We start from the raw sequence: 17,371 nt of genomic DNA, 5'->3' as shown, positions 1-17,371 counted from the left end.
CCCACTTCTGGGGATATATCCAAAGAAAATAAAATCACTATCTCAACATGATATCTATACCCTCTTGTTTATTACAGCATTACGTACAGTAGCCAAGATATGGAAACAACCTAAGTGTCCATGGACAGATGAATGGATGCAAAAATGTGAAATCCTGCCATTTACAAAAACGCGGATGAACTTGGAGGACATTATGCTTAGTGAAATAAACCAGACACAGAAAGACAAATATTGCATGATCTCACTTACATGTGAAATTTAAAAAAACAAAACGAACAAACAAGAACCCTCCTAGTAACAGAGAGTAGAAGGATGGTTATCAGGAGCAAAAGTGTGGAGAAAAAGGGGAGATACTAATCAAAGGGTACAAATTTCAGTTATAAGTTCTAGAGACTTAATGTGCAGCCTGGTGACTATAGTCAATAATAATGTATTGTATACTGAAATTTGCTAAGAGGGATCTCAAGCATTCTCACTACACACAAAAAAAATGGCAACTGAGGTGACTGATATTCAATTAGCTTGATTATAGTAATTATTTCACAGTGTATACCTGTATCAAACATTACATTGTACACCTTAAATAGACAACTTTTATTTGTCAATCATATCTCAATGAAGGTAGAAAAAAAATAACACCCGTGATTCACATTATATTTCTCTTGGACAGCACTGAACTAAACTAGGACACGGAATTCTGCTCAGGAGGCTGAGAACATAGACTTCTGACCAGCTGCAAGCCTCCTGCCTTGTGGTCAGACTGACTGCTTATTAGAAGAATCAAATGGGTTAATACACACAAAGTACATATACATGCAAAGGGTATATTGTATCTTAATAGAAATCAGGAATCAAGTCCATTCACCAAACTTCAAATTGATGTTTACTGTTTTTGTGACAATGTAAGGAACCGATAGTGGGTAAATTAGACACCATTAGCATATTATTATTTAATGTGTTTATCACTGGATTTTTTGCCTTCTTTAATCTGGTTAATTTTTTTTTTAAGGTTTTTTTGCCTGACTGTGTCAGGTCTTAGTTGTGGCACGTGGGCTCTTCATTGCAGCACGTGGGCTTCTCTCTAGTTGTGGTGCGGAGGCTCCAGAGTGTGTGGGCTCTGTAGTTTGCCGCACACAGGCTCTCTAGTTGAGGCACACAGGCTCAGTAGTTGAGGCGCGCAGGCTTAGTTGCCCTGCGGCATGTGGGATCTTAGTTCCCTGACCAGGGATCAAACCTGCGTCCCCTGCATTGGAAGGCGGATTCTTAACCACTGGACCACCAGAGAAGTCCCTGGTTAATATATTTAGATTAGTTTTTGTTTGTTTATCTGAAGGCTCTGTTTGTAGTATTTTATGACACTGTTGTAAAGTTCAACTATATCAATAAAAAACAAGTTCGGAAAGTAAAAAAAAAATAAAATAAGTAGGTCTGGCACCTAGCAAGAGCTATATAACTGTTATCTATTATTATTGTTACTAGTATTATTGACCAAGATTTCTAACAACTCATTAGAGAAGCACACCAAGGAGAGTAAGGCTTGGCCCAGACTGAAAATTCGCACATCACCTATGAAAGATCAAAGTGCAGAAAACTGAGGAGCCTCTGTAACCAGTTGGTCCAACCAGGGCCATGATTAGGGTGAGGCAAGCGAGGCACTTTCCTTGGCGCAAAATTTAAGGGGAGAGGGCACCAAGGAAACTCAGGACTCGGGATACATGATATTCGAATGCAATAGTTTACTAAATCCAAATCATGCCCCAAACCCACAATGCACAAAATTTCGAAATGACAAATAAAGACAGGAGGGGTATTGCTGGTTTCTTCCGCCTCAAGTTTCATGTGGTTCGTTCATAAAGACACGGGTACTGATGCTGCCCCGGTAGCCTCAACCCAGACCCACGCCGCGACCAGCTCTCCGCCCAGGGCAAAGCGATTCTGACCGCCAAAAGGACGGCGTTGTGCCGGGACTGGCGGTGATGACGGCGGCCTTCATGCAGCGGAGCCCCGAAGGCGGGAACTGGGCCGCGCGAGGCCTGCCCGGAGCTCCCAGGCTGCCCCGGGGCTGTTCCCAGTGTTCCCCGCGGCCGCGTCCCTGGAGCCCCACGGAGGCCATTGCCGCTTCCCGGAAGCCCGCGGCGCTCGCCCGCCCGGGCGCGCCCCCATGGGCTTCCCGTGGTATGGCTTCGCCTGGACTGCTCATGTCTTCACCGCCAGTAGTGCCCTGGACGTCCTGGTGATAGTTTTGTACGGTGTTGGTCCTGGGCATCGCGCTGTGGGTACGTGGGGCCCGGGGGCTGGGGGGGTAGGCCTGGACACCAGATGGGTTCGGTCCTCACCTGCCTGTCACCTGATCCCCACCTCACATCCCTCTCATTCCCGCCCCTGCACAGCCCTCAGCCGGGACCTCTCCACCCTCCCTGCGCCACCTGCTCCCTACCGAGAGTAAGGGCACGTCCAAGCCCATCTTCCCTCCCCACCCCACAAATAAACAGGTCAGGCTGCCAGGTGCCCACCGTCTGGAACCCAAGCCGTGTGTAATATGGGGTCGTTGTTCTGATCGATCGTCGTGATGGTGGTGGCAATAGTGACAATTACCCATCCTTAGGCGCTAAAGTGCCTGGTCTGCGCTGAGTGCTTTAAGTGTGTCACATTTTCACAACCAGGCTGTGGATTACAGATGAGGAAACAGGTTCAAAGAGGTCAAGTAACCACAAGGGAATGATGGAGTGCAGATTCGAACCTAGAGCTGCCTGATCTGACGCATGAGCGTAACCACTGCCCAGCAAACAAGACCTCAAAGATCACATGTAATTTAGGGCCCTAAGTGTTCACTTCGAATTTGAATTGGGCGCTTATATATTCTACTCTAGTATAAGGTTCTCTTAGTAGGGTGGTGACTGGGTCTCCTTTACTACCATCTGCCCGCTAGCACTTAACCTGTAGGCACTCACAAAGGTGTCTCGTAACTATACTCCCCAGGGCCAGGCAGTGAAAAGCCCGAGGGCAGGTAGAAAGGCTTTGGCCTGTGTCATGGTATCGCCCCTCGGCTAAGCTGTTAACCATCAGAAGCCTCTCCTCGGCCTGCTTCGTAAGCAAGAGTATCTGGTGACAGCGCCACCATTCGCTAGCTAGTGGGAGAGTTCATTGCGGGCTGCCCCCACCCAGCTGAGGCTTTCATGCCCATGTGACCTTTACTTCGGGGCGCTTCACCAGATCACAAGCAGGATCTTACTGTGCAGAATCTGGTCCTTCAAAGCAAGATCACTGGACAGTCTTTTGAGTGCTTACCATGCTGTGAGTGGGCAGATAGAGTAATGGAAATATGGTCTCCATACTCTTAAGAGAATTTCGTATCTCTCCCAACTGAAAAGAAGTCGGAGGTATTGATATTTATCCAGATCATTCAAACAAACGATTTTTTTCAAATTTGTCTCAGTTATGAGAAACGTCCTTCTAGGTGGCCCAGGCCGGGCTCTGAGTAGTGGGCACTTTGGGATCCTTCCCCCAGCTGCTCTCACTGAATTAGGAAGCCCTCACCCAACCTTCTTCCGGGTCTAGTTAGGGCCTAGGTGTGGCCAAGGTCTGAGGACCCGTAAGCCATCCGGCCGCTTCCAAAGGAAACCTACTGTTCCTTCTGTTCTTCTAGGAGCCATAAAACATGTGCTGTTATCCAGAATGCTTTGATCTTTTTCCTTCTTTGTATTGTTATTTTTCCTTTTGTCCTTTTTAAAACTCGTATATTGTTTTTAATCACATGCTCACTGTAAGAAGTGAGGAGATGCATAACTGTCTAGCGGAGTTATGGTTCCTCCCTCAGCCATTCCCATCCCTCTGAGGTACCCAGGGCCTGTGTGTCCCTCCTCCCTTCTCAGTGCTTACACAGACACATAGGTAAAGGTTTTGCGTTTTTGTCTTTACAAAAAATGTGATCGTATGATACACATTACCCTGCAGTTTGCATTTTTCCGTTACTACATGATGTGGAGTCCTTCAGGTCTATAGATAGAGATCTAGCTCATGGTTTTTTGTTTTAAATAAATAAATTTATTTATTTATTTGTTTATTTTTGGCTGCATTGGGTCCTCATTGCTGCACCCGGGCTTTTCTCTAGTTGTGGCGAGCAGGGGCTACTCTTTGTTGCAGTGCACAGGCTTCTCATTTCGGTGGCTTCTCGTTGCAGAACACAGGCTCTAGGCATGTGGGCTTCAGTAGTTGTGGCACACAGGCTCAGTAGTTGTGGCTTGCGGGCTCTGGAGCTCAGGGTCAGTAGTTGTGGTGCATGGGCTTAGTTACTCCACAGCAGTGGAATCTTCCTGGACCGGGTCTCAAACCCATGTCCCCTGCATTGGCAGACGCACCACCAGGGAAGTCCTAGCTCATGTTTCTATTAGATACACAATAGTCAAACACGTGTGTGATTCAGCTCTTCCCTACTCATTGACACTTAGATTGCTGCCAGGTTGTTGTTTTTTAATAAGATTTTTTAAAAATATATTTATTTATTTGTTTGTTAATTTTTGGCTGCATTGGGTCTTTGTTGCTGCTGTTGTTTTTAATGTGTTGGTGCTTTTAAGCTGTGTAGCATGGATTCCCGAAATTGGAAGTTCTGGGTTGGAAGGGTGTGTTTACTTGAAATTTTAGCAGATATCACTAAATGGCAATCCCCAAAGCTTGTTGAGATTTACATTTCTCACAAGCAGCATATGAGCACATTCTTTCCCCAGGCCTTCACCAGCCTGGTTTGTTACTACTAATTTAATTTTTGTGGGGTGTCCCAGGGTGATGAGTGAGTAGTGGTATGTTACTGCAGCTTTGATTTGTGCTTTCCAGACTCAGCCTCCTATGAGATTGACCATATTCTTGTGAGCCTGTTGTCCTTTGATCTTCCTCTTCTGTTGAATAGCCAGTTTATGTGCCCATTTATGAATTGAGTTGTTCGACTTTGCTTTTATCACCTTGTCTGTCATTTGAGTCGCCAATATGTTTTTCCTAAACTCTCATTTTCTAGAGCAGTTGTTCTCAACCTCAGCACTACTGACATTTGGGACCAGATAATTCCTTGTTGTGGGAGGTCTGTCCTGTGTATTATAGGATGCTTAGAAGTATCCCCAAGCCATGCCCCTTCACAGCCAAAACTGTCTCCAGACATTGCCACATGTCCCTTGGAGGAGTGGGGCAAAAATCACCCCTGGTCGAGAACCACTGGTCTAGACTCTGTTACTGTTGTCTCTCTGTCATCTGATTTGTTTTCACTTTGAAGAAGTCTACTGTCTCTCTTTTCCTTTGCATCTAGATTTCCTGGCTTGCTTAGGAAAGTTTTTACCCACTCCAACATTGTACAAATACTATTCTAAAATTTTTTCTAATATTTTATAGGTTTTAAAAAATATTTAGGGAATTCCCTCATAGTCCAGTGGTTAGGACTCCATGCTTTCACTGCTGAGGGCCCGGATTCAATCCCTGGTCAGGGAACTAAGATCCTGCAAGCTAAAAAGAAATTTAAATGTCCAGAACATCTGAGATTTCCTTTTGCATATAATGTGATAAAGGAGTCTAGCTTTATTTTCTTTTGGTTCTTAAGCAAACCACCCTTTTCTCACTGAACAGAATTGCCCACGTTTGCACAGATGGGACTCCTGAAATCCTTCATCAGCTTCTGACCGCTGAGCCCCCACAAGGAAATCTTGTTCTTTGTTGCTGGTGCCTTGGCTCCTGCAGGATGTTAAAGGGGAAAAAACCTTACACTTTTGTTTGTTTGTTTCCTCTGTTATCAGTCTCAGCCCCAAGATCTTTGAGAAAGTGTTGGATGCACCTTCTGCCCCAGCAGCCTGGCTGCTGTGGTTGGTGGATTATTCCAGAAAGAGCAGGGAGGAAGGAGGAGGCAGGGACATGTGCATAACCACCCTCTTCCCAGGACCTCCTCTCTTCCTGTCTGGTTCTTTCTTTAATGGGAAGACAGAGTGATTTTATTCATCTTAGAACATTTTGTAAATTCCTTTTAAAAGTTCTAATGCACCTCTCCCTACATACCGCTGATACCTTCCTTAAGAAAGGTCAGCTCTGAACATAATGGGCTCTTGATAAATATTTAGTGAATGGATGAAATGAGACTAACTTAATGTGTCTGATTTAGAGTTGTTCTTTGGTTTAAAGCTTTATGATGTGAAAGGACTCCATTATAAGGCAGATACCCCAGATGGTGGTAATAAGTTCACGTCTCCCACAGAAACACTTTTTTGTCAACCAGTGGTCATCCGTGGGTCCTGCTAGTCCTAGGCAATCCAGGAAATCCCCAGGAATATCTTTTGACCGTACTGGAGTCTGGGAATCAGAGCTGGGGACCTGAGGAGAGAGCCCTTGGGTGCGTTGGGAGGACATCATAGTCTTGGCAACGTGACTGCTCTCCCGGAAGAAGCTAGGCTGGTGTTCAGCTTTGCCATTCCCAGTCAATTGATACATTCGCTGAACCACTCATCTCCAAGACTCTGCTGGGAACCATGCACTGGTTAACTATTGGGGGAAAAAATACAGCAATATTATTTTCACACTAGTGTAGAGAAATGGACAGGCCCATGTGATCTCATAGCTGGGAGAGACCGTGGGCCCTTCTCTAACTCAGCAGGTAGAGACCTCTGTTCCTAAAAAGAATGAAGGGGAAATGGGATCTCTGCAAAGGACATTTACCCATAAGTGAAGGTCATCTGTTTGTGAGACCTGTGTCTTTGAAACAGTTTGGTTTCTTGGATTCCCCCCAACACCACCCCTTTTTTTAAGGCTGTATTGTCAAGCAGTCGTGGGACAGTAGAAGACTTCTTCCTGGCTGGCTGAAATCTAGCATGGTGGCAGGTGAGTGTGCCTTGCATGTGCAGTCCAGTGTGGGGGCTGCGTGTGGATTCATTTATTACTTTAATTTGGATGTCTTTTACCCCCAAATAATTTGAAATTGCTAAATCAGGAAAGTCATTTCATTAGTACTTCCCTTAACTCTTCCATTCAGCTCAGTGTAGTTCAGTAACCATTACTAGGTGTCTGGTAGTACAAGGTATTGTTCTAGGTTCTGGGACACAGATAGAACATAGTGAGTCCTGCCCTCTGGAAGCACACAGTGTAGAGTGGGAGTCGGATGTGACTTCTTTTTTTGGTTTTTTGGTTTTATTTATTTATTTATTTTTATTCAGCAGGTTCTTATTAGTTATCTATTTTATACATGTTGGTGTATAATATGTCAATCCCAATCTCCCAATTCATCCCACCACCACCACCCTTCGCCCGCTCTCCCTCCTTGGTGTCCATACGTTTGTTCTCTACATCTGTGTCTCTATTTCTGCCTTGCAAACCAGTTCATCTGTACCATTTTTCTAGATTCCACATATATGCGTTAATATACGATATTTGTTTTTCTCTTTCTGACTTACTTCACTCTGTATGACAGTCTCTAGGTCCATCCACGTCTCTACAAATGACCCTTTTTATGGCTGAGTTCCATTGTATATATGTACCACATCTTCTTTATCCAGTCATCTGTCGATGGGCATTTAGGTTGCTTCCATGACCTGGCTACTGTAAATAGTGCTGCAATGAACATTGGGGTGCATGTGTCTTTTTGAATTATGGTTTTCTCTGGGTATATGCCCAGTAGTGGGATTGCTGGGTCATATGGTAATTCTATTTTTAGTTTTTTTAAAGAACCTTCATACCGTTCTCCATAGTGGCTGTATCAATTTACATTCCCACCAACAATGCAAGAGGGTTTCCTTTTCTCCACACCCTCTCCAGAATTTGTTGTTCGTAGATTTTCTGATGATGCCCATTCTAACCAGTGTGAGGTGATATCTCATTGTAGTTTTGATTTGCACTTCTCTAATAATTAGTGATGTTAAGCAGCTTTTCATTTGCCTCTTGGCCATCTGTATGTCTTCTTTGGAGAAATGTCTATTTAGGTCTTCTGCCCATTTTTTGATTGGGTTGTTTTGTTTTAATATTGAGCTGCATGAGCTGTTTATATATTTTGGAGATTAATCTTTTGTTGATTCATTTGCAAATATTTTCTCCCATTCTGAGAGTTGTCTTTTTGTCTTGTTTATAGTTTCCTTTGCTGTGCAAAAGCTTTTAAGTTTCATTAGGTCCCATTAGTTTATTTTTGTTTTTATTTCCATTACTCTAGGAGGTGGGTCAAAAAAGATCTTGCTGTGATTTATGTCAAAGAGTGTTCTTCCTATGTTTTCCTCTGTTTTATAGTGTCCGGTCTTCCTTTTAGGTCTTTAATCCATTTTGAGTTTATTTTTGTGCATGGTGTTAGTGTTCTAATTTCATTCTTTTACATGTAGCTGTCCAGTTTTCCCAGCACCACTTATTGAAGAGACTTTTCTTTTCTCCATTGTATATCCTTGCCTCCTTTGTCATAGATTAGTTGACCATAGGTGCATGGGTTTATCTCTGGGCTTTCTTTCTATCCTGTTCCATTGATCTATATTTCTGGTTTTGTGCTGGTACCATATTGTCTTGATTACTGTAGCTTTGTAGTATAGTCTGAAGTCAGAGAGTCTGATTCCTCCAGCTCCATTTTTTCCCCTCAAGATTGCTTTGGCTATTCAGGGTCTTTTGTGTCTCCATACAAATTTTAAGATTTTTTGTTCTAGTTTTGTAAAAAATGCCGTTGGTAATTTGATAGGGATTGCATTGAATCTGTAGACTGTTTTGGGTAGTATAGTCATTTTCACAGTATTGATTCTTCCAATGTACAAACATGGTATATCTCTCCATCTGCTTGTGTCATCTTTAATTTCTTTCGTCAGTGACTTATAGTTTTCTGAGTACAGGTCTTTTACCTCCTTAGGTAGGTTTATTCCTAGGTATTTTATTCTTTTTGTTGCAATGGTGAATGGGATTGTTTCCTTAATTTCTCTTTCTGAGCTTTCATCGTTTGTGTATAGGAATGCAAGAGATTTCTGTGCATTAATTTTGTGTCCTGCAACTTTACCAGATTCATCGATTAGCTCTAGTAGTTTTCTAGTGGCATCTTTAGGATTTTCTATGTATAGTATCATGTCATCAGCAAACAGTGACAGTTTTATTTCTTCTTTTCCAATTTGGATTCCTTTTATTTCTTTTTCTTCTCTGATTGCCATGGCTAGGACTTTCAAAACTATGTTGAATAATAGTGGTGAGACTGGACATCCTTGTCTTGTTCCTGATCTTAGAGGAAATGCTTTCAGTTTTTCACCATTGAGAATGACGTTTGCTATGGGTTTGTCGTATATGGCCTTTATTATGTTGAGGTAGGTCCCCTCTGTACCCACATTTTGGAGAGGTTTTATCATAAATCAGTGTTGAATTTTGTCAAAAGCTTTTTCTGCATCTATTGAGAATGATCATGTGGTTTTTTTTCTTCAATTTGTTAATATGGTGTATCACATTGATTGATTTGCATATATTGAAGAATCCTTGCATCCCTGAGATAAATCCTACTTGATCATGGTATATGATCCTTTTAATGTGTTGTTGGATTCTGTTTGCTAGTATTTTGTTGAGGATTTTTGCATCTATATTCATCAGTGATATTGGTCTGTAATTTTCTTTTTCTTTGTAGTATCTCTGTCTGGTTTTGGTATCAGGGTGATGGTGGCCTTGTAGAATGAGTTTGGGAGTGTTCCTTCCTCTGCAATTTTTTGGAAGAGTTTGAGAAGGATGAGTGTTAGCTCTTCTCTAAATGTTTGATAGAATTCACCTGTGAAGCCATCTGGTCCTGGACTTTTGTTTGTTGGAAGATTTTTAATCACAGTTTCAATTTCATTTCTTGTGATTGGTCTGTTCATATTTTCTATTTCATCCTGGTTCAGTCTTGGAAGGTTATACCTTTCTAAGAATTTGTCCATTTCTTCCAGGTTGTCCATTTTATTGGCATAGAGTTGCTTGTCATAGTCTCTTAGGATGCTTTGTATTTCTGCAATGTCCATTGTAACTTCTCCTTTTTCATTTCTAATTTTATTGATTTGAGTCCTCTCCCTCTTTTTCTTGATGAGTCCCGCTAAAGGTTTATCAATTTTGTTTATCTTCTCAAAGAACCAGCTTGTAGTTTTATTGATCTTTGCTGTTGTTTTCTTTGTTTCTATTTCATTTATTTCTACTCTAATCTTTATGATTTCTTTCCTTCTACTATCTTTGGGTTTTGTTTGTTCTTCTTTCTCTGGTTCCTTTAGATGTAAGGTTAGATTGTTTATTTGAGATTTTCCTTGTTTCTTGAGGTAGGATTGTATTGATATAAACTTCCCTCTTAGAACTGCTTTTGCTGCATTCCATAGGTTTTGGATTGTCGTGTTTTCGTTGTCATTTGTCTCTAGGTATTTTTTGATTTCCTCTTTGATTTCTTCAGTGATCTCTTGCTTATTTAGTAACGTATTGTTAAGCCTCCATGTGTTTGTGTTTTTTATGTTTTTTTCCCTGTAATTGATTTCTAATCTCATAGCGTTGTGGTCAGAAAAGATGCTTGGTATGACTTCAGTTTTCTTAAGTTTACTGAGGCTTGATTTGTGACCCAAGATGTGATCTATCCTGGAGAATGTTCCATGTGCACTTGAGAAGAAAGTGTAATCTGCTGTTTGGGGATGGAATGTCCTATAAATATCAATTAAATCTATCTGGTCTATTGTGTCATTTTAAAGCTTGTGTTTCCTTATTAATCTTCTGTCTGGATGATCTGTCCATTGGTGTAAGTGAGGTGTTAAAGTCCCCCACTATTATTGTGTTACTGTCAATTTCCTCTTTGATAGCTGTTAGCATTTGCATTTGCCTTATGTATTGAGGTGCTCCTATGTTGGGAGCATATATATTTATAATTGTTATGTCATCTTCTTGGATTGATCCCTTGATCATTATGTAATTTCCTTCCTTGTCTCTTGTAACATTCTTTATTTTAAAGTCTATTTTATCTGATATAAGTATTGCTACTCCAGCTTTCTTTTGATTTCCATTTGCATGGCATATCTTTTTCCATCCCCTCACTTATAGTCTGTATGTGTCCCTAGGTCTGAAGTGGGTCTCTTGTAGACAGCATATATATGGGTCTTGTTTTTGTATCCATTCAGCAAGCCTGTGTCTTTTGGTTGGAACATTTAATCCATTCACATTTAAGGTAATTATCAATATATATGTTCCTACTGCCATTTTCTTAATTGTTTGGGGTTTGTTTTTGTAGGTCCTTTTCTTCTCTTTTGTTTCCCACTTAGAGAAGCTCTTTTAGCATTTGTTGTAGAGCTGGTTTGGTGGTGCTGAATTCTCTTAGCTTTTGCTTGTCTGTAAAGCTTTTGATTTCTCCGTCAAATCTGAATGAGATCCTTGCCAGATAGAGTAATCTTGGTTGTAGTTTCTTCCCTTTCATCACTTTAAATATATCGTGCCACTCCCTTCTGACTTGTAGAGTTTCTGCTGAGAAATCAGCTGTTAACCTTATGGGAGTTCCCTTGTATGTAATTTGTTGTTTTTCCCTTGTTGCTTTTAATAATTTTTCTTTGTCTTTAATTCTTGACAATTTGATTACTATGTGTCTTGGTGTGTTTCTCCTTGGGTTTATCCTGCCTGGGACTGTCTGCCCTTCCTGGACTTGGGTGGCTATTTCCTTTCCTATGTTAGGGACGTTTTTGACTATAATCTCTTCAAATATTTTCTCAGATCCTTTCTCTCTCTCTTCTCCTTCTGGGACCCCTCTAATGCAAATGTTATTGCATTTAATGTTGTCCCAGAGGTCTCTTAAGCTGTCTTCATTTCTTTTCATTCTTTTTTCTTTATTATGTTTTGCAGTAGTGAATTCCACCATTCTGTCTTCCAGGTCACTTATCCATTCTTCTGCCTCAGTTATTCTGCTATTGATTCCTTCTAGTGTATTTTTCATTTCATTTATTATATTGTTCATCTCTGTTTGTTTGTTCTTTCATTCTTCTAGTTGTTTGTTCTTTAATTCTTCTAGGTCTTTGAATTGTTTTTTTAATTTAAAAAAATTGTATTTATTTATTTATGGCTACGTTGGGTCTTCGTTGCTGCACATGGGCTTTTTCTAGTTGCAGCAAACGGAAGCTACTCTTCATCGCAGTGCTCGGGCTTCTCATCATGGTGGCTTCTCTTGTTGCAGAGCATGCGCTCTAGGCACGCGGGCTTCAGTAGTTGTGGCTCGTGGGCTCTAGAGCACAGGCTCAGTAGTTGTGGCACACAGGGTTAGTTGTTCCGCGGCACGTGGGATCTTCCCAGACCAGGGACTGAACCTGTTTCCCCTGCATTGGCAGGCAGATTCTTATCCACTGCGCCACCAGGGAAGCCCTCTTCTAGGTCTTTGTTAAACATTTCTTGCATCTTCTCGATCTTTGCCTCCATTATTTTTCCGAGGTCCTGGATCATCTTTACTATCATTATTCTGAATTATTTTTCTGGAAGGTTGCCTATCTCCACTTCACTTAATTGTTTTTCTGGGGTTTTATCTTGTTCCTTCATCTGGTACATCATCCCCTGCCATTTCATTTTGTCTATCTTTCTGTGAATGTGTTTTTTGTTCCACAGGCTACAGGATTTTAGTTCATCTTGCTTCTGCTGTCTGCCCTCTGGTGGATGAGGTTATCTAAGAGGCTTGTGCAAGCTTCCTGATGGGAGGGACCGGTGGTGGATAGAGCTGGGTGTTGCTCTGGTGGGCAGAGCTCAGTAAAACTTTAATCTGCTTGTCTGCTGATGGGTGGGGCTGAGTTCCCTCCCTGGTGGTTGTTTGGCCTGTGGCAACCCAGCACTGGAGGCTACAGACTCTTTGGTGGGGCTAATGGTGGACTCCAAGAGGGCTCATGCCAAGGAGTACTTCCCAGAACTTATGCTGCCAGTGTCCTTGTCTCCAGGGTAAGCCACAGCCTGCCCTTGCCTCTGCAGGAGACCCTCCAACACTAGCAGGTAGGTCTGGTTCAGTCTCCTGTGGGGTCACGGCTCCTTCCCCCTGGGTCTTGATGTGCACACTACTCTGTGTGTGTCCTCCAAGAGTGGAGTCTCTGTTTCCCTCAGTCCTGTCAAAGTTCTGCAATCAAATCCTGCTAGACTTCAAAGTCTGATTCTCTGGGAATTCCTCTTCCCGTTGCCAGACCCCTAGGTTGGGAAGCCTGACGTGGGGCTCAGAACCTTCACTCCAGTGGGCGGGCTTCTGTGGTATAATTGTTCTCTAGTTTGTGAGTCACCCACCCAGCGGTTATGGGATTTGATTTTATCATGATTGCACCCCTCCTACCGCCTCATTGCAGCTTCTCCTTTGTCTTTGGATATGGGGTATCTTTTTTGGTGAGTTCCCGTGTCTTCCTGTCGATGATTGTTCAGCAGTTAGTTGTGATTCCAGTGCTCTTGCAAGAGGGAGTGAGCACACGTCCTTCTACTCCTCCATCTTGAACCAATCCTGGATGTGACTTCTTTTTACGCTATTAGAATTATTGCTTAGTGAACAAACTGTATTATGGTATTGATAAAGAAAATGGAAATAAAAGTAATTTTGCCACTTCAACTTTCTTTCTTTTATACTTTTATTCAGTCAGCAGATATCCGATGGGTATGAATTGCTCTTGTCTGGGCCCTCCATGTGGCTTATTCATGTGGTCGGTGCTCAGGCCTCCTCTTACCTAGCTTGGCGGTGGTGAAACTGAAATTCAGTCCTCCCTCCCACCCCACGTTGCCGCCTGGCTCTCCTCCATTCCTGCTGCTTCACCAGCCACTCGTTCAAGGTCCCCCTGGCTGGTTCTTTCCCATCTCCCTGGCTGCTGAATGCTGGACCTCCCCAGGGCCAGACCCTGGTGTCTCCTTTCCAGTTACACTCACACGCCTGGCGACGTGGCATTAAAGACAACTTGCTAGAATGGTAGCAAGTCCCAGCTCTCTCCCTCAACTCCAGTCTTGTGCATCCCGCTGCCCGTTTGACACCTGACTAGAAAGGTCTGTCAGGTCTTGCACATGGAACATGCATTCTGCACATCTTCTACTCCTGCCGTCTTCCCTGTCCCTGAACGGCAACTCCATCCTTCTAGCTGCTCAGGTTGACACCCCGTGGAGTAGTGTTAGACTCTATTCTCTCTCACCCCAACTTCCAATCCATCAGGAAGTCCTGGGACTCGATTTAAAAAACAGATTTGAAATCCAACCCCTTCGCATCAGTGCCTCCAGGCCCATGCTGCCGTCACCCTCACCTGGACTGATTGTAGTAGCCTCTTCTCTCGGCGCCCTTCTTCCACTTGTGCTCCTCCACGTCCAACCTCAACAAAGCAGCTGAAGGGTCAGACCACGTCACCTGACTGCTTAAAACCCTCTGGGGGCTCTCATGTCACCCAGAATGAAAGCCCAGCCTATGTTAGGCCACAGATGATCTGCACCTCCTTACCTCTGTGACCTTGAACAATTTAGCCGTGCTTCTGCCTCAGGGCCATTGCCCCTGCTGCTCCCTCTGCCTGGAGGCTCTCTGCTCTCACAGGTACCCTTGGCTTGCCCCTCACACCTCCTCAGAGAAACTTGGCCCTGCCCACTGTACTGCACAACACTTCCTGCCTGCCTTCTTTCTTTTTTTTTTTTCAATTGGGGTATAGTTGTTTTACAATGTTGTGTTAGTATCTACTGTACAGCGAGGTGAAGTAGAGTTCCCTGTGCTATACAGCAGGTTCTCATTAGTTATCTATTTTATACATATTAGTGTATATTTGTCAATCCCAATCTCCCAGTTCATCCCACCATCCCTTTCCCCCCTTGGTGCCCGTACATTTGTTCTCTACATCTGTGTCTCTATTTCTGCCTTGCAAACCGGTTCATCTGTACCATTTTTCCGGATTCCACATTTATGTGTTAATATATGATATTTGTTTTTCTCTTTCTGACTTCACTCTGTATGACAGTCTCTAGGTCCATCCACGTCTCTACAAATGGCCCAATTTTGTTTCTTTTTATGGCTGAGTAACATTCCATTATATATATGTACCACATCTTTTTTATCCATTCGTCTGTTGATGGAGATTTAGGTTGCTTCCGTGCCTGTCTATTTTCTAAGCTTTCTTCTTCTCTGTAGGACTTTACTATTTATCACTGTCTATTGTGCTATAAAATAATCCCCTAATTTATCTTGTTCATCCTCTTCTTCCTAAGAGAATGTTAGCTTCATGAGGGCAGGGATTTGTCTGTTTTACTCACTGATGTATTCCTAGTATGTACAACACTGACACATAATTGGCAGTGGACATTTATTAATAGTTACTGAATTAATGAAGGTACATTTAATGTACTAATGTCTTCCTAGGTCTATATAAACATAGGTAGGTAGATAGAGATATTTTATATTTATACACAGTTGTATAGTGTTATATCATATGGACATTCCACCATTTATGTAACATATTATTGGGCAATTTAGATTGTGTATAGTTTTTCATTATTATGATAAAGGTAGCAGACATTCCTAATAGTAAAAATAACTGCTTGAGTAATTATTATGTGCCTCTTCCAAGATTTTTTTTGCCTTATATTTGTTGGTGCTACAGTGTTTGGGTGCCTGTATGTTCTCAGTTATGTCTTACTAGTGCATTTTATGTTTCATGGTTTAAAAACAAAACAAAAAAACCTCTGTCATATTTAATGCTTTTGGTATTGAATCCTACTTTATCTTATGTTAATATCGTCAATGCTGTTTTTTGTTTGTTTTTATCTAAAAGGCTTTGTTATTTTTAGTCTCTCTTAATAATTTGGTTTTAAGTGTATCTTGTGTCAAATATAGCACAGTATTTGGATTTGGATTTGGATTTGGAATGGAGTGGCTATCTCTACTCAATTAAAATTGGTTTAGGAGGGATTTTGTTCATTTTAAATGCCTCTGGGATTTTTTATTTTGAAAGTAACATATGCTGGTTGTAAAAAAAAAAAAAAAAAGTTACAATCCAAGTATGGAACTTGAGATTTTCTTACCATTCTATTTCTATAACCATGATTCCAGTCCCCAGAAGTATTTTTATATATATACTACCAGAATCACTCCCATCTATATATAAACATACATGTGCATAAGTGTAATATGCCCACACAAAATTTTAATGAGATTATATTATCAATATTGTTTACATTATTTTTATCATTTAATAGATTTCCTTTATCCTTTCTGTATGCTACATTGTATTTCATCATATTCATGTACCTTAGTATTTTAACCATTCTCTTACAATCAGTTAGATTGTTAATATTTTTAAATTACTTCAAACAGTGATGAAATTACACTCCTGCTAATATTTCTGCAGTTGCAAATAAGTCAGTGGAGCGTGTGGAGGGTGGCAACATAAGAATGCAGTAATACTTTTTTCCCTTCATCCCTTTTTACTTGGCTTCTAATTTATGGTTAGGGTTTGTATAGAAAAAATATGAATGGGAATTCTGCCCAGGGTATAATCCCTTTTGAGGAAATGTATTGATAAAATTCAGGTTGGGTTTATATTTGTGAGAATTAGTTTTTGAAGTTGGACTAAAAGTTCTGATCTGTAATTGTCTTTTGATTTTCAGATAGGTGCTTTTCTTTTTGCCTCGAATATTGGCACTGGGCACTTTATGGGCCTGGCTGGAACGGGGGTGTCTTCAGGGATTGCTGTTGGGGCCTTCGAGTGGAATGTAAGTAATGCCTTCTGTAGCAGCTAACCTCCACCTTTATCATTGTCCAAATGAAACATAAAAACTTGCTTTCAACCCTGAGTAACTATTAAAGACTCCTTGAGAAGTCATGGAAGAAGGGAACCAAGTCTTTGATTTCTCAACAAGATTGTGCTAGTTTTCATTCTTCTTAGTAAAGTAATGAAGAGATAGAGAATGTTTACATTCCAAGGACCATAGGAATACAGTTAGGAGACTAGTCAGGTAGGGAAAAGATCATATTAACACTTAAATATATATGTACATAAACGTATACATACATACATACACATATATGTGTGTGTGTACATAGACATACAGATATATATGTATATATGTGTGTGTGTATTTATCGGTATGTACACATTTGCAGTATGCAGTTGACCCTTGAAAAACATGTATTTAAACCATGCACGTCCGGTTACACGCAGATTTTTTTCAATAAATATAGTACTTTTATTTTCATTTCACAGATCTTTAAATTGACTAAGTGTGGGGAAAAGTTTGTGTTCAATTAGAGATCACAATATGTGGAATCAAAAGAACTAGGGTTTGAGTCCTGATTCTATCCAGATTGTTTCAGCTTCCTGCCCTTGGATGAGTCATTTACCAATTCCTTTGTTTTTGAGACAGATTTAGCTTGACTACATGGGGGTCGGCACCCCTAACCCCCACATTGTTCACGGGTCAACTGTATACTGAGAATAGGCTCAAC

The 17,371-nt window shown here is 41.5% G+C and overlaps 1 protein-coding gene across 1 annotated transcript in view; it reads left to right on the top strand.

Moving 5' to 3' along the window:
• The first annotated feature begins 2,161 nt into the window (after window positions 1-2,161).
• LOC132532215 (sodium/glucose cotransporter 1-like) overlaps window positions 2,162-17,371 on the top strand; it is a 62,228-nt gene continuing 47,018 nt past the window's right edge. Inside the window, 4 exon segments of the mRNA XM_060170518.1 lie at window positions 2,162-2,247; window positions 2,249-2,276; window positions 6,775-6,846; window positions 16,534-16,638. Of these exon segments, the coding sequence (XP_060026501.1) occupies window positions 2,162-2,247; window positions 2,249-2,276; window positions 6,775-6,846; window positions 16,534-16,638 (291 nt within the window).

Source organism: Lagenorhynchus albirostris, chromosome 14 (genome assembly GCF_949774975.1).
Source record: "Lagenorhynchus albirostris chromosome 14, mLagAlb1.1, whole genome shotgun sequence".
NCBI lineage: Eukaryota > Metazoa > Chordata > Mammalia > Artiodactyla > Delphinidae > Lagenorhynchus > Lagenorhynchus albirostris.
The sequence above is the reverse complement of the archived record's forward strand: the minus strand, read 5'-3'. Positions and strand labels throughout refer to the sequence as shown.